The following is a 14,499-nucleotide window of genomic DNA, read 5'->3' as shown; positions in this document are numbered from 1 at the left end:
ACAGAAATATGAATCCAGATGAAATTTAACAAGAGTGTTTTGTTATGCCTGGGAGTTCTCAAACTGCACCCAAAAAAACTCAAGCTGAAATAATGAAGGAATATCATGAAAGGAAGAAAGGAAATTAGAAATTCAAACTATTCTGAATAATAATGAAATTCAACCGCAGAGTTCTACTATGCCTGAGACTTGTCAACCATAGAGTTCTACTATGCCTGATACTTATCAGGAATCTAAAACTCCAGCAGAACGAATGAAGAAATATCGTGCATGAAAAAAAAAAACGAAATTAGAAATGGCTAATAATGAGATTCCTGATTACATCCCTATAGTGCAGTGGTGTCCAACCTTTTCCTGTATGGGGGCCGTATTCAAAGTTAGATTTGTTTTGCAGGCCGCACAGAGTGATTCAGAAAAAATTGTCACATTTTCTTATCTTGTTACTCGTAAAAGTTTTTTCTTTTTCTTTTTTGCTTTTTTTTCTTTTTCTTTTTTGCTTTTTTTTCGTTTTTTCTTTCTTTTTTGCTTTTTTTTCGTTTTTTCTTTCTTTTTTGCTTTTTTTTCGTGTTTTCTTTCTTTTTTTTGTTTTTTCTTTCTTTTTTTTTTTTTGTTTTTTCTTTCTTTTTTTTTTCTTTTTCGTTTTTTCTTTCTTTTTTTTTTCTTTTTCGTTTTTTCTTTCTTTTTCATTTTTTCTTTTCAAGCTATATATATAAAAATGCAAATTCCCAGCACTTATGTGCAACAGATTATGTCAGCGATTTACTTTTTAGATTTTATTAAAATTGTAAAAATATAATTTACTTTTGTTTGTTTTTTTTAAATACTTCACTTTTGTTTCTGTTTGAAATACTTTACTTTTCCTTTTAAATGCTCATTTTAGAAAATTTACAATCTGAAAAGGATCACTACTTTTCAATAAATATAATGATAAATCTCAAATTGAAATATTCAAAAATTTTATTAAGTACAATACACAATAATATTTACTGGACAAAACTTAACATTTAATGAGATGATTGAGGCTGGATATTTTTAAATAATTGTTCAAAATTTGGTTGCAAATTTGTGATGCCAATCTCAATGCATAATAAAGATTGTCCTGATGGTATTTCTCGATGGAGCTCCAGGTCTTGATGATATTTCTCCACTTGTCTCAAAACCTGCGCTCCTGAACTTACTCCTGTTCTATGCCACCTTTTATTCACTTTCTTATTCCAAATGTGTTTTTCCTTCTGCTTGGAAATTTGCTCATATCCAGCCAGTTCCTAAAAAGGTTGACAAATCTCTCCCATCCAATTACTTCTATTCTTTCTAAAGTAAAGTAATGGAGAAATCATTTAACCATCAACTCTTAAACTATCTAGAAACCTTCTGTCTGATCAACAATCGCCAATATGGATTCCGTCAGTGTCAATCCACAGGTGATATTCTTCTGGCCTATTTTGCCAATTTATGGACAAATTCAATGGAAAAGTTCAGTGAAACACAAGCATTTGCTCTTGACATCTCAAAGCCTTTCGATCATTTTTGGCATAAAGATCTTCTAAACAAGCTTCCATCTTATGGTTTGCCAACTGTTCTTTGTAATTGGTTATCCAGTTTTCTCTCTAACCGCTCATGGAGGGTGATGGTAGCTGGCTCTCTGTCTTCTAACTTCACTACTATTACTGGCGTCCCCCAAGGTTCAGTTCTTTCCTTCCATTCTTTTCCTCTTGTATATTAATGACCTTCTTTCATTGATTGGAAATCCTATCCATAGTTTTGCTGATGATAGCACTTTGCATTCCACATTCCATTTTGAGACACCTTGCCCTGTTCAATCATCTTCAACTTCTCGAATATCCGCTACCAATTCCTTAAATGCCGATCTCCAGATAATTCTCCAGTGGGGCAAAGACAACTTACTTGATTTCAATCCTTCTAAAACTCAGTCTTGTCTTATATCTCACAAAAAGGATTCTTCTACTCCTATGCTTATCTTTGGGGATACCCTGACTTCTAATCTCTCTTGGCACAAGCACATTACACATATCTCTGCATCTAAAAAACTTGGTTTTCTCTTTCACTCTTGGTGTTAATTTTCTTTCAAACAGCTGTTCACTCTGTACAAATCGCAAATCCACCCTACCATGGAATATTGTTCCCAGAACTGGGGCACCCCCCCCCCAAACCTCTCTCAGGCTTCTAGATTCCATTCAGAAGAGGGCAGTTAGGTTAATTAATGACTCCTCTCTAACAGAGTCACTCCACTCTCTGCCTCATAGATGTTCTGTTTCTGCTTCATGCAGAAACAGAACATCTATGAGGCAGATACTTCCACAGGCACTGTTCTTTTGAATTGGCTTCTATAATTTTTGCTCTCTTTCAAAACAGTCCAAACACGTGCCACCGCCAGCCAACATCCATTTACTGTCCAACTTCAAACTCACAGAACCAACTTTTCATCTTCCTCGTTTATTCATTCAACTGCAATTTTTTTGAACAACCTTCCTTCATACGTATTTCCTGAAAATTACAGAAGTTCAAGTCTAATGTCAACAAATATCTTCTTTCGTTTTCTCAACCTCCAACCCATGCATGGTACTATAGGTTCTAATACCTCTCGTGTTTGGGGTTTTCATAAAAAAAAAATGCTCATCTGTTATTCTGTTTCTTTTTAAATATTTGATTTATGAGTGAAAAAAATCTGCTTGCAAACATACGTTGATCTGAACAATGTAGCCATTTTCATGGCATTTTCTTTTATTAGTGGAAAATCTTCAGATGGGAAAGCCTTGTAGAATTCAAATAGTTTATTTTTGCAGTCTATATACTTATTTTTGAATCATATTTTGGCTTGAAGATCAATAATTATAATTTGCAATCTGGGATTGTAGTTTTCAGCCATAGAAGTAAACGGGTACTCAAACAAAAACCAATGTTTTTTCATGGGATTTTATGTCAGAAAATCGACTTTCAAACTTGTCAAAAGTAATTGTAATCAAGAAAGGCAACAATTCTTTGGAAATGTGTTTCTCTCTTAGCTCAGTACAACATTCAAAATGAACTAAATTATCTTGCTCAACTGGGATTTAAATAATAACTTATTCTGAAATGATTTGATGTCACCAAACAAATCACACCAATTTTCCTTTCCCTTGTAGTTTGAATTAAGAACATTTAAATGACTAGAAATGTATGTATGAATTGCAAGATCAAACAGCCACTCCATATTTGATAGTTGTTTTATTGGTTTCCCTTTTTCTGTGTTGAAACATTCATTGATGTTTCAACAGCCACATGAAGGCCATGTGATCATGTAAAATTTACAATTGAAATAACCACTTCATAACGTGTTGGAGATCCAATACTTTCCCATAAAGAGCTTCTTGCTGCACAATGCAGTGAATTCCAATCAGAGTTCAGCTCCGATATCTATCATTTTCTTGGTTATTCTACCCATAAGCCCAATGTTTTTACCAATCATATTTTTTGCACCACCAGTTGTGACTCCTACCAAAGTTTTAATATTTAATCCTAACTTTTCTATAGATTGGCAAAAATTTTCAAAAAAGATTTTCACCTGTAGTTGTTCCGCACATACTCTGTAGATCAGCTAAATCTTCAACTGGCAAAATTATCATTAATTCCATATATGAAGATGAGGAGGTGGTCTGTGTCATTTACATCAGATTGTCATCCACACTAAAATATTTCATTTGTTTTATGTTTTCCAAAAGTTGTTTGAACAGATTCTTTTCAATATCTTCTACTCTTCGCATAATTGTTTGTCGAGACAAATAATGTCTTGTATCATTGTTCGTTTCTCCAGACAAATTTCTTCCACAACTTTTAACAAACAATGCTTAACAAATTCACCATCATTGAATGGTTTACTATGAAAAGCGATCAAATGTGCAACTTGATAACTGGCACATACATCAGATAAATTTCTTGACTGATACATTTTCAGTATGTTTTGTTGTTTTCTTAATTCATTTTGTAACTTTGGACACTTTGTTTTCGCAGCACTCCTTTATGTTGATGATAAGATATATGATTGGAATCAGTGTCGTTTTAAATCATATTCTTTAAAAACTCACACAGTCTCCTGGCACACCAAATACACTGCTCTTTCGTGGTAATCACTGAAGAAATAGTTTTCAGTTCACCTTGGATCAAAAACACGACACTCCAAATTGATTTTCCCCTTTTGGAACATTTTTAAGAATGATTTTTTTTAATTCAATACAGATTAGTAATTAATTCAATGCAATGAACAAGCTATATCAAAATACATAACTGTATTTAGCATACATATGACTGCCCTGAACCACATGTACCTGTTTGACACAGTCGTTTGACACAGTTCGCTTTCCGCACGCCTTAGGTTGGACACCACTGCTATTGTGTGTACACAAGCTGACAGTGAGTTTGAAAAACTACTGTACAAAAACCCATTTGGATTAAGTTGTAATGTTTGTGATCATTTATGGTTTCAATCAGATTTGAAACCATTTCCAATAACTTCATATGAATTACTTCAAAATCAATTTCATTTACGAGAAGTGAGTACTTTCATGACATGTAATACATGTCATACTTCATTAAAAAAGGGACGGATACCAACTATGGCCACGTCAAATGGATTTATATATCCAACGTATCCTACTCATTTGTCTCCACTGGATATTGTAACTGAGCATTTGATATCACCACGATTACCCTTTATGGAAATTCGTCATTTACATTATGTACATGGACAGTATGGGATCATTGGACAAGTAATAAATGTACCAGTTAACGTAAATACAATGGTTCATCAATTACCTAAAGAATGAGATGACGATTATTATAAAACAAAGACTCATACATAAATCATCATATCTACAAGGATGTGTGCAGAAGAAAATAACGAAAATAATGGTTATGGTATTTGATAAATTCACCTTTGTATAAATTCTATGGCATAAAAGTGAGTGACGATTTCTTGGGGACAAATGATGATAGTGAACAGGAACATTCAGATGAAATTGTGGAACCTGTCAACATTGATGATGAACTATTGTTAATTCAACAACAAACATTATTATGGTCTGAAGATAAATATTTATGTAGAGCACCTGGTCAGAAATCATCTCCAACAAGTTTCATATTTGATGCAGAAGAACTTTCTTTTCCAGCTATATATTTGGGACATGCACGAAAATTTAAAAATGGATTAAAAATTACTCCCTTTATAATGGCATCGAGTGAAATTCATAGATCTGATCATCGTGGAGTAACTCCCCAACATTTGCTATATATGGCAATGAAAATTATGTGAATGTATACCACAGAAAATTTGCAAATTGCATTTAAATCAGAAGGAATAACAGCTAACATTACTCGCTCTATATTGGAATCGAAAGAATTTATAAACAAGTCATTAGAGATTGCTGTAGAATTGATTGCTCCAGAATTATGGCATACAATTTCATGAATATTATAAAATTTTATAAAATTCTTACAAAAATAGGCAATGGAGAAGCGTTATTACCAGATGAACTTAAAATTATAGAATCAAGATTTGTCACCAAGAAGATGCTACTAATTTATGTCCGCAAGGGATTCGACTGTTTTTAAGAAATAGTGATGTAAATGCCTATAATACAAATGCTTTAGTTGCAGATGAAACCCATGAAGTGGTTGCCCAAAATTTATACCACGGATATCATTCAGAAGAACGATTAGCAAGCATGCAAAATAAAATTCATAAAATGTTAGTGACTCAAACTGCAGCACTTCCATACATTCTACCATTATTGAAAGGAAAACCATACATGATTATTACAAATATAGATGTGGTCGATGGAATTAAATGGTGTGATCGGAATTTGAGGACAACGAAACGGTTAAATGAGTTTGGACAAAATTTCCTGAGTCAAAAATAGGCCATAACCTTCAATTTCGTTATAAACAATATGTGATTTACCTTGTCAATCCATACCTATTATAAAATGATCAACTATAATTCCATTCAAGAACAACAGGAAATTAACATGTAGACATACACAATTTCCTTTAGTATGTGCTTGTGCTTTGACTACACATAAATCTCAAGGAGGGAGCTTTGACAAAGTTGTATATAATTATGAGAAAGATCATCAACAGAAACTTGTATACGTGGTGTTATCTTGAGTGACTTCATTGCAAGGTTTATATATTACAAATCCCCACGGCAAAGCTACTAGTAATATAGAACTTCGTGCTGAACTAGATCGCTTGAAAAATAATAAGCTAACGTCTCTACAGGATGAACTACAAGATTTCATACAAAGTGGTATATCTATAATATCAATGAACGTACAAAGTTTACCGGCCTGTGTTCAAGATATCGAAACGGACACAATTTTACAGCAATTCAAAATATTGATATTAAGTGAAACATGGTTGGATAATGATGAACATATATTACTTAAACCACTCCAATGTGTGACTCAATTTAAAAGGTCGGATGTTCTTAGTGGTGATGTTACGATATATCAGCGAAGGTTCAGCTATCATCAGTACACCACATATCTTTGCACGACATAATAGTAGCAATGCAACAGCGGTATCAGATGAAATTGGAGACATTTGTGGATCTTTGTGCAAATTCAATAGTGAATCTATTTTAATTGTTGCCATATACATCACTCCAGGGATGTCGTTAGATATAATTCAAAAATTTATAAACAAGAATTTGATGCTGTATTCTATTGAAGATGCAAAATTATTGGAAGAGCCACTGGATCATCGTATACCTATAGTTCTCGCTGGTGATTTCAATTTAGAATTAAATTCTGAGGGTGGAAAAAAGTTTTGTAAATTTATGAAAGATGTCTTCAATTTAGATATTAAGTCAAATACTTTAGTAAATACTACATGTAACGGAACGACAATTGATGGAGTATTCACTCTGGAATTAAAATCATTTGAGTGGCAAAATTATATATCTTATTTCAATTACCATAGACCATTAATCTTAGTGTTATTATAATATATTTTATACGAATTATTTCATTGTACTGAAATTATTTTTTCAATAAAAAGAATGCAGCAATACTTTTTTTTATTTATTCTACTGTACCAGTTTAATAATGTTTTATTTTACCGTACCAGTTTCATAATGAATTCCTACAGTAAAGACGTTTTTAACGGCTGCCACTGTGTCATTATCAGTGACACTATCAGTCTCAGAGTAGAGCGGCAGCAACTCATTATGTACCTGGTAAATAATTTTGATGTTTTATTATTTTTTTTTATTTCAGAACTGGTATACGATGATGTTTTTAGTGTTTGGGAAACAATTTGGGCAGCAAAACATATTGCATCTAGTCATTTTGTTCTCTTCATTGCTCTTGCTATGGTGGAATATTACAGAGATATTATTTTAGAAAACAATATGGATTTCACAGATATCATTAAGTTTTTTAATGGTAAGTAGTTAATTAAAATTAATTAAATCAGGATATTAAGTGTGATTCAATAAAGATATAATATCTGCATCAGATATTAAATCTTTATTAGATTCACAGAATATATATAAAACTTCTGTAAATAGAAGAACAAAAATAATAATTTTGCAAAATAAAAAAGAAATATAATTAATTTAGTTTTTACAAAGTGGAGGGCAAACTTTGCTATTTTTTTTTAAATTATCATTGGCTGGTGCCCTCATTATATACACTCCAAGAGTCAAGTATCCTGTTTAGAGATGTCTGGAGTGCAGTTTAATGAAGAAAATGCAATAAAATTTGGCTGGTATAGTAGAGCTTGGATAATTCGAAATTGTTGAATTTGAAATATTGGTTATTTTGAATTATTTTTCTGCACTATTCTGTGAATATTCTATGAGCTTCCTATTCTATGAAAAAAGAACTATTTAATTCAAAGTTTGGATAATGTGATATAATTTTCATTCCCTTTCAGCTCCGAATTATCCAAGCTGCACTGTATGTTTTTTGGTTAATGTAAAAGAGAAATTATGCAAAAAAAAAAAAAAAAAATTGTTCCAAAGATCACCACCTCAGTGATGATTTTTGGAGTGCCATTGTTTGCCACAAATAATTTTCACACCTTACCTAATTTACACTAAATATGGCACCACCACCACTATATCAAAGGAGTTTAAAACTAATTGTTTTGACAATGAATAGAATCAGTTACCATATTGAGCAACCAAACCAAATCGGTTTGGTTGCTCAATATGGTAACTATCAACTCAAGTGTGTGTGTGTGTGTGTGTGTGTGTGTGTGTGTGTGTGTGTGTGTGTGTGTGTGTGTGTGTGTGTGTGTGTGTGTGTGTGTGTTCCCACACTAACCACTCAGGTATGTCAGACCTTATAAACATTCTCTTTATATTCTGGCATAACTATATAATTCAAAGGAAGTTACGATTAATCATTTTGACAAAAATACATTACCACACTTAGCAATCATCTGTGCTAAAGCCATGGTTAGCTCAAATGCTTGTGGTGCTGCAATCCTATACTAACCACATCTCGACTGTGACTGGCCTTAATGAAAGGTGTAAGATGTTGCACATGAGGATACCACACTGTACAATACTAAGAGTATTGTGTACTATGCCTCCCAACTCATACCAGAGCATGCTTTGATTGTGGTTTGTATTATCAAAATGGAAGCAATGTAATAACAGTGATTTGGGAAAATAGACATTGCAAAAACTAGCAAAGAGATCTTTTTAGATTTTAGGAGCATTAGCAACTAAGGCCATATTGCTGCGGGAATATGCAGTGGTCATTCCCTGACCTTTCCGCATCCTCCGTATTTGGTGGTGACGGGCTGGAACCCCGCTCTAATCAAGAAGCATGTGCTATGCACTGCTGCTCCTTCCCACCTGACTATGGAGGTGCCTATCAAAGAGATCTAATGACACCATGTGGTATCAGAAAAATGATTGCACAGTTCAAAAAAATGGTCAGGAAGAGGATGCAGATTCCTCAAAAAGTGGATTGAGGATATTGCTTTATAGTCCTGGAAAGATCTGTGAAAAGTAGTTACCAATATCAGCACCAGAAGACAGAAACAGTAAATATGCTACATCAAAATGCTTGGGTATCCCATATATGAAAGTATGGCAGGTGTTGCATAATGTTTGCAGTTATACCCATATAAACTCCAATATCAGCAGTAGTTGCAAGCAGGTGACATTGAAACGCAATGCACAATTTGCTCTCAACTCATTGGTACAAATAGAGGTAGATGCCCAGTGGCCATGGAATATTTGGGGAGGGGAAGAGACCCATTTCTGTAGAATTTGCCATATGTATTGTCTGAATGTTTGAACATTGTTGTGAATGTCTCAATGTGAACGTTGTCATTTCACAATTACAGTGGCAGGGTTGCCTGGAAATGACTTTTTTCTTTTCTTTTTTTTTTTTTTTTTTTTTCTCGCAAGATGGAGCACTTCCATGTATCAGGAAATCTGTACATGAACCACTGCAATACCACTGAGAGGGTAATCAGCATATCATTTCCCACAGCATTGCCACTTCAATCATCTGACCTCACTCCTTACAACTTTTTTGCACTAGGACTACTTGAACATGGGTTGCCACGTATATTGTGGTAACATTGTTGACCTAGCAGCACTGAAGTATCACTCTGAACATCAAAAACCTCACTCTCAATATATTATGTTCTACATTTGGCCATGCCATTTCTCAGGTTGAGATTTTACTAGACCATAGAGGTGACCACCTCAAAACACATATTTGGTACTGATTGAATTCAGTATTGCCACTTGGAATAGGGGATACCAGACATTAATATCACATTAATGTTCATCACAACTCTACTGTTATGTGTTGTTATATAAAATCATGTTACCATGTTACACTTGCATTAAAACATTTATCAATAAAGTGATAATTTTACCATGGCAACGTTATGGTACATTTCCAATATGCGCAGCAATGTGGCTCATATGATGGATTGATCATTCACAGCAAAACTTTTCCCACAGTGGGAAAAGTTTTGCTGTGAATGATAATTTTTTTATGTGCTTTAGAGGATATGAAAGAGAATTACACAAGACTAATTAAAACTAATTTTGGTTTTTTGTGTAATTCTCTTTCATATCCTCCAAAGAACATAGGTAACAAATTTAGTTGCGTTTCCTCCATTATATTGGACATGTTGGACAACTTTCCAAAAGTATGTTAAAAAATTTTGAACATAATTCTAAGGTCCAGAAAAAAATCACATAAATATGTATCCAAAATTGCTTTATTTTGCACTTTATTTAAAAGGTACAAATGCAACAAATAATATTGCTTAATTTTTAAGCTTCATAAACCGATTTTACAATAATTGTTCAAAGTGATGTCTGGCACTTAAATATGAACTCAGCTTGCTGAATTACTGACTGCTAAATATGGCTGAATGTTTCTGCAGTGGTATGGATTGTGTCATGGCCACATTCTGTTTGCATTTGAAGTTCACAATATCCAAGACTTCTGTATCCTACAGCAATCTGTTTAAATGACCCCAAGTAACCAAGTTTCATCTCAGGTGACTGAGCTGACCAAGCAGCAGGGCTTCACCAACTCTATTCATCAGATTAGATAGGTAGCATCAAGGGTGAGCCCTAATTTGTTGACTTAAATAGGCAGAGATTCCATTATGAATGAACTGAATATTATGTCTTATCCAGAGAAGAACATCTTCAGACAATTCCGGGCAATATATCTTTCAAAATGTATTGGCAGCTTGGCCACCTAGTTCCGTTGAAGAAAGTGTACCAATTAATTGATCACCAAGAGTATATCATGTTAATAGTAAATTAGAATTTCTCTTGATGCATCATTACCATTTAAACCATGAAGATTTTCTTTAACCTATTTGTCCAAGTTAATCATTCCACCGTAAACATCATCAGACTCAAAAAATGAGGATCGTGAGGGTGATGACAGAGTTTTATGATTTGCACTTTCTAACAGTGAAAAGTGTACAATTGTTATTCCCAAAGAATATACACAGCAACAGCACTGGTTTGTCAGGTACTTGCCCATGTACCATATTAAGAATGTCACCTTCAACATCTTGTAATATGCTTACATCAATCCTAACAGCCTTGCAGCACAATGTGAGATACACCACTCTCCCACTTATCCAAACACTTGTCAATAGCCCCATACGTCCAACAATTTGGCTGTCTTTGATTAAGAAAGTTTTTGTGGTGTAGTTGCCTTGATTCAAGTGAATTTCCTCTGGGAAGATCATACATGAAGTGCATATCTCTATACTCAGGATTTGAAACTAAACAATAATGCCATAATAGATCCCATAAAATGAATAGTATTAGTATAAAATTGCTAGCTTGGGGGGAAGATTAACAGACTAATAGATTAACAGTATCCGTAGGCAGGGGTGAAAGTGATTCTTGCATTGCTCCAACTAGAATGAGCAGCAGCCTGGTAATCAAGATGCTGGGGATTTCAAGGACTGATGAGAGCCATCATGCAGCAAGTAAATACATGGGCTGTGTTAGGAAAACTAAGAGTAACAACAAGTACATGTATACTTTCATGTACACCAATGCTAGGAGTATAGTAAATAAATTTGATGAATTTGAAATGCTCGTCAAGATATCAAAGGTGAATATTGTTGGGATATCAGAGACGTGATGTCACACAGATATAAGGAATGCAGAACTGGAATTTGGGGAATACAACATATGCAGAGAGGATAGAAAGGGAGGAGGGGTTATGCTGTTAAGAAACAAAAAATCTAAATAAGTGCATCCAGTTGACATGGGTGGATAGTGCAATGTTGGGTCAGTTTGGTGTAACATAAATACTGGGAAAGCAAAAATGAGAGTAGGAGTGTGTCATAGGCCTAATGACTCTGATGAGTACAATGAACAATTGTGCAGAGAAATAGAATGGGCCAGTAAATCAGAATGTCTTGTAATGGGGGATTTTAACTTTTCAGATATTGCTGTAACTTTTGGGTTGGTCATTCGCATGCTAGCAAGACTAGTGGATTTATTGGATGATTGCTTTCTACATCAGCAGCATCTTCAAGACACAACCAGAGGGAGTAATACTCTTGATCTGATTATCAGCAGTGATTGTTATTCCATGCATTAAGAATCTGCAGATAAAGAAACCAATAGATGGCAGTGATCGCAGTGTACTGATGTAAGATTAATTAAAAATGTAACTACCATCAGGGGTAAAGGGAAGGGTTTTTGCTTTCGTAAAGCTGACTACAGTGGTCTCAGGCAGTTTTTAAATTCCATACAGTAGGACCAACTGATGATGTAACCAACAGCAAATTCTAAATTGGAAGCATTCGAGGAATTAATCTTGGAAGCTACTAGGCTTTTTATACCAACTTAGAAATAGTGTTCAAGGTTTAAGCCTAAATAGATGTCAGATAAACTAATGAAACTTGTGGTAGAGAAGAAAAATGCATGGGATGCAAATAGGTTATCAGACAACACAGAAGCCTATGGTAGATCTAAGCTAGTCTGTAATCAGGTCACAGAGGAGGTTAGGCAGGCAAAGGCAGATTAAGAGAAATCTTTGGCAAAGGATGTAGTAAAAAACAGCAAAGACTTCTTTACTTGTGTAAATTCTAGAAGGAACGGGCTGAATCAGATTTCTCCACTTGATATCGATGATTCGACCATTGATGATCTTGCTCAGGCAGAGTGACATATTGAATGAATATTTTGCATCTACATTCACAGATGAGGAATTTAGTAGAGAAGTGGAGGCCAGACATTTATCAAACTCTAGCATTAGCATTAGCTTTAGTAGAGGCATTTGATGCAAGAAAGCAAGCTTATGCAGCATCAGCCAAAAAAAAAAAAAAAAAAAAAACCACTTCCACTTCACCCCTCTGTTCGTTCAAAATACCTGTCCAGCTGAGCCTTAAACTTATTTAGGCTATCAACTTCCACGACAAGGGATGGAAGTCTGTTCCACCAACCAACCACTCGCTGGCTAAAGGCAAATTGCTGCACGTCTATCCTACATCTATCTTTCCTCAATTTGAATTTATGCCCTCTCAGGTGATTATTCTGAGCGAGAGGAAGAATCCTATCAGCATTGAGCGTGCTCAAACCATTCAATGCTTTATACACCTCTATCAGATCACCTCGCTGGCGCCTAGTCTCCAGACACTGTAACTTGCAAAACTTAAGCCTTTATTCGTAAGAGCACCCCTTTGTTCCATTCACTAATCTTGTTGCCCTTCTTTGTACTCGTTCCAGCATCTCTACATCCTTCTTGAAATGAGGCCTCCAGACCTGTATACAGTACTCTAGGTGTGGCCTGACCATTGCCTTATACAAGGGAATAATCACCTCCTTATCCCTGTTAGAAACATTCCTATATATCATTGACAATACACCATGAGCTACTCTTGCAGCCCGTCTGCACTGCTCAGAGAACTTCATATCTGCCTGCACAACCACCCCCAGGTCCCTTTCATCTCTACCACTGTCAGTGTAGTGTGTATCACAGAATTGATACATTGCTCTGGGGTTGCTGTTTCCCATGTTTAGTACTTTACATTTGTCAATGTTAAACTTCATTTGCCACCTCTCAAGCCCATCTGCTCAACCTTTCCAGATCCTGTTGCAGCAGCATAGTGTCAGTAGTGTCCTTGATAACCCTGTCTACCTTGGTATCGTCTGCAAACTTCGACATTAAACTTGATATACCATCATCAATATCATTTATGAATACAGAAAAGAATAATGGACCCAACACTGAGCCCTGAGGGACTCCACTAATAACATTACTCCACGATGAGCAGTGTCCATTGATTACCACTCTCTGTCTTCTTCCCCTCAGCCACCCCTTTATCCACAGCAGCAATTTGCCTCCAATGTCACACTGCTCCAATTTGTGCAGCAGTCTTCCATGTGCAACAGTATCAAAAGCCTTTCTAAGATCCAAGTATATAATATCAAAGTTATTCCCTACATCCAGTTCCTTTGTGACTGCATCATAGTATCCAATCAAATTGGTCAGGCAAGACTTCCCCTTAACAAAACCATGCTGTGTCCGAGCTATAACTGAAGTCTTGTCTAAATGATCCTGCAGTGCTTCTTTAACTAGTGCCTCCATTAATTTTCCTGGAACAGAAGTTAAACTCACAGGTCTATAATTGCTTGTGTCAGCCTTTGATACTCCTTTGTGAATTGGGGTCACATTTGCACATCTCCAGTCTGCGGGTACCTCCCCTGAGTCCAAGGAAGCTCTCATAATTATGGCTAAGGATTTGCTTACTTCCTCCGCTGCCTCCTTTAATATAACTGGATAGATCCCATCCACCCCAGGTGCCTTTCTTGTGTTTATAGGGAGTTAAATGATTTCATAATAATTGAGAGGAAAGTGGAGAAGAAATTGTTGAAGTTGAACATAAGAAAGGGTGTATGGGGTGTATGGGATCTACAGTAGACTTTCAGAATAACGGGTGCCTTCGGGGATTGAAGGTGCTGGTATTCCAATTTTT

At 35.2% G+C, this 14,499-nt stretch overlaps 1 protein-coding gene across 3 annotated transcripts in view; it reads left to right on the top strand.

Moving 5' to 3' along the window:
• The window catches only part of LOC150085771 (small G protein signaling modulator 1-like), a 744,108-nt gene that overhangs the window by 678,210 nt on the left and 51,399 nt on the right, over positions 1–14,499 (top strand). For all 3 annotated transcript variants that reach the window (XM_090374245.1, XM_090374244.1, XM_090374243.1), the window contains exon 24: positions 7,272–7,439. In XM_090374245.1, coding sequence (XP_090230371.1) covers positions 7,272–7,439 — 168 coding nt within the window. The remainder of the gene's footprint in view (positions 1–7,271; positions 7,440–14,499) is intronic.

This window comes from Mastigoproctus giganteus, chromosome 5, assembly GCF_048544385.1.
Source record: "Mastigoproctus giganteus isolate SK-2022 chromosome 5, ASM4854438v1, whole genome shotgun sequence".
Taxonomy (NCBI): Eukaryota; Metazoa; Arthropoda; class Arachnida; order Uropygi; family Thelyphonidae; genus Mastigoproctus; species Mastigoproctus giganteus.
Note: the sequence above shows the minus strand (reverse complement) of the source record. Positions and strands in the feature narration are given on the sequence as shown.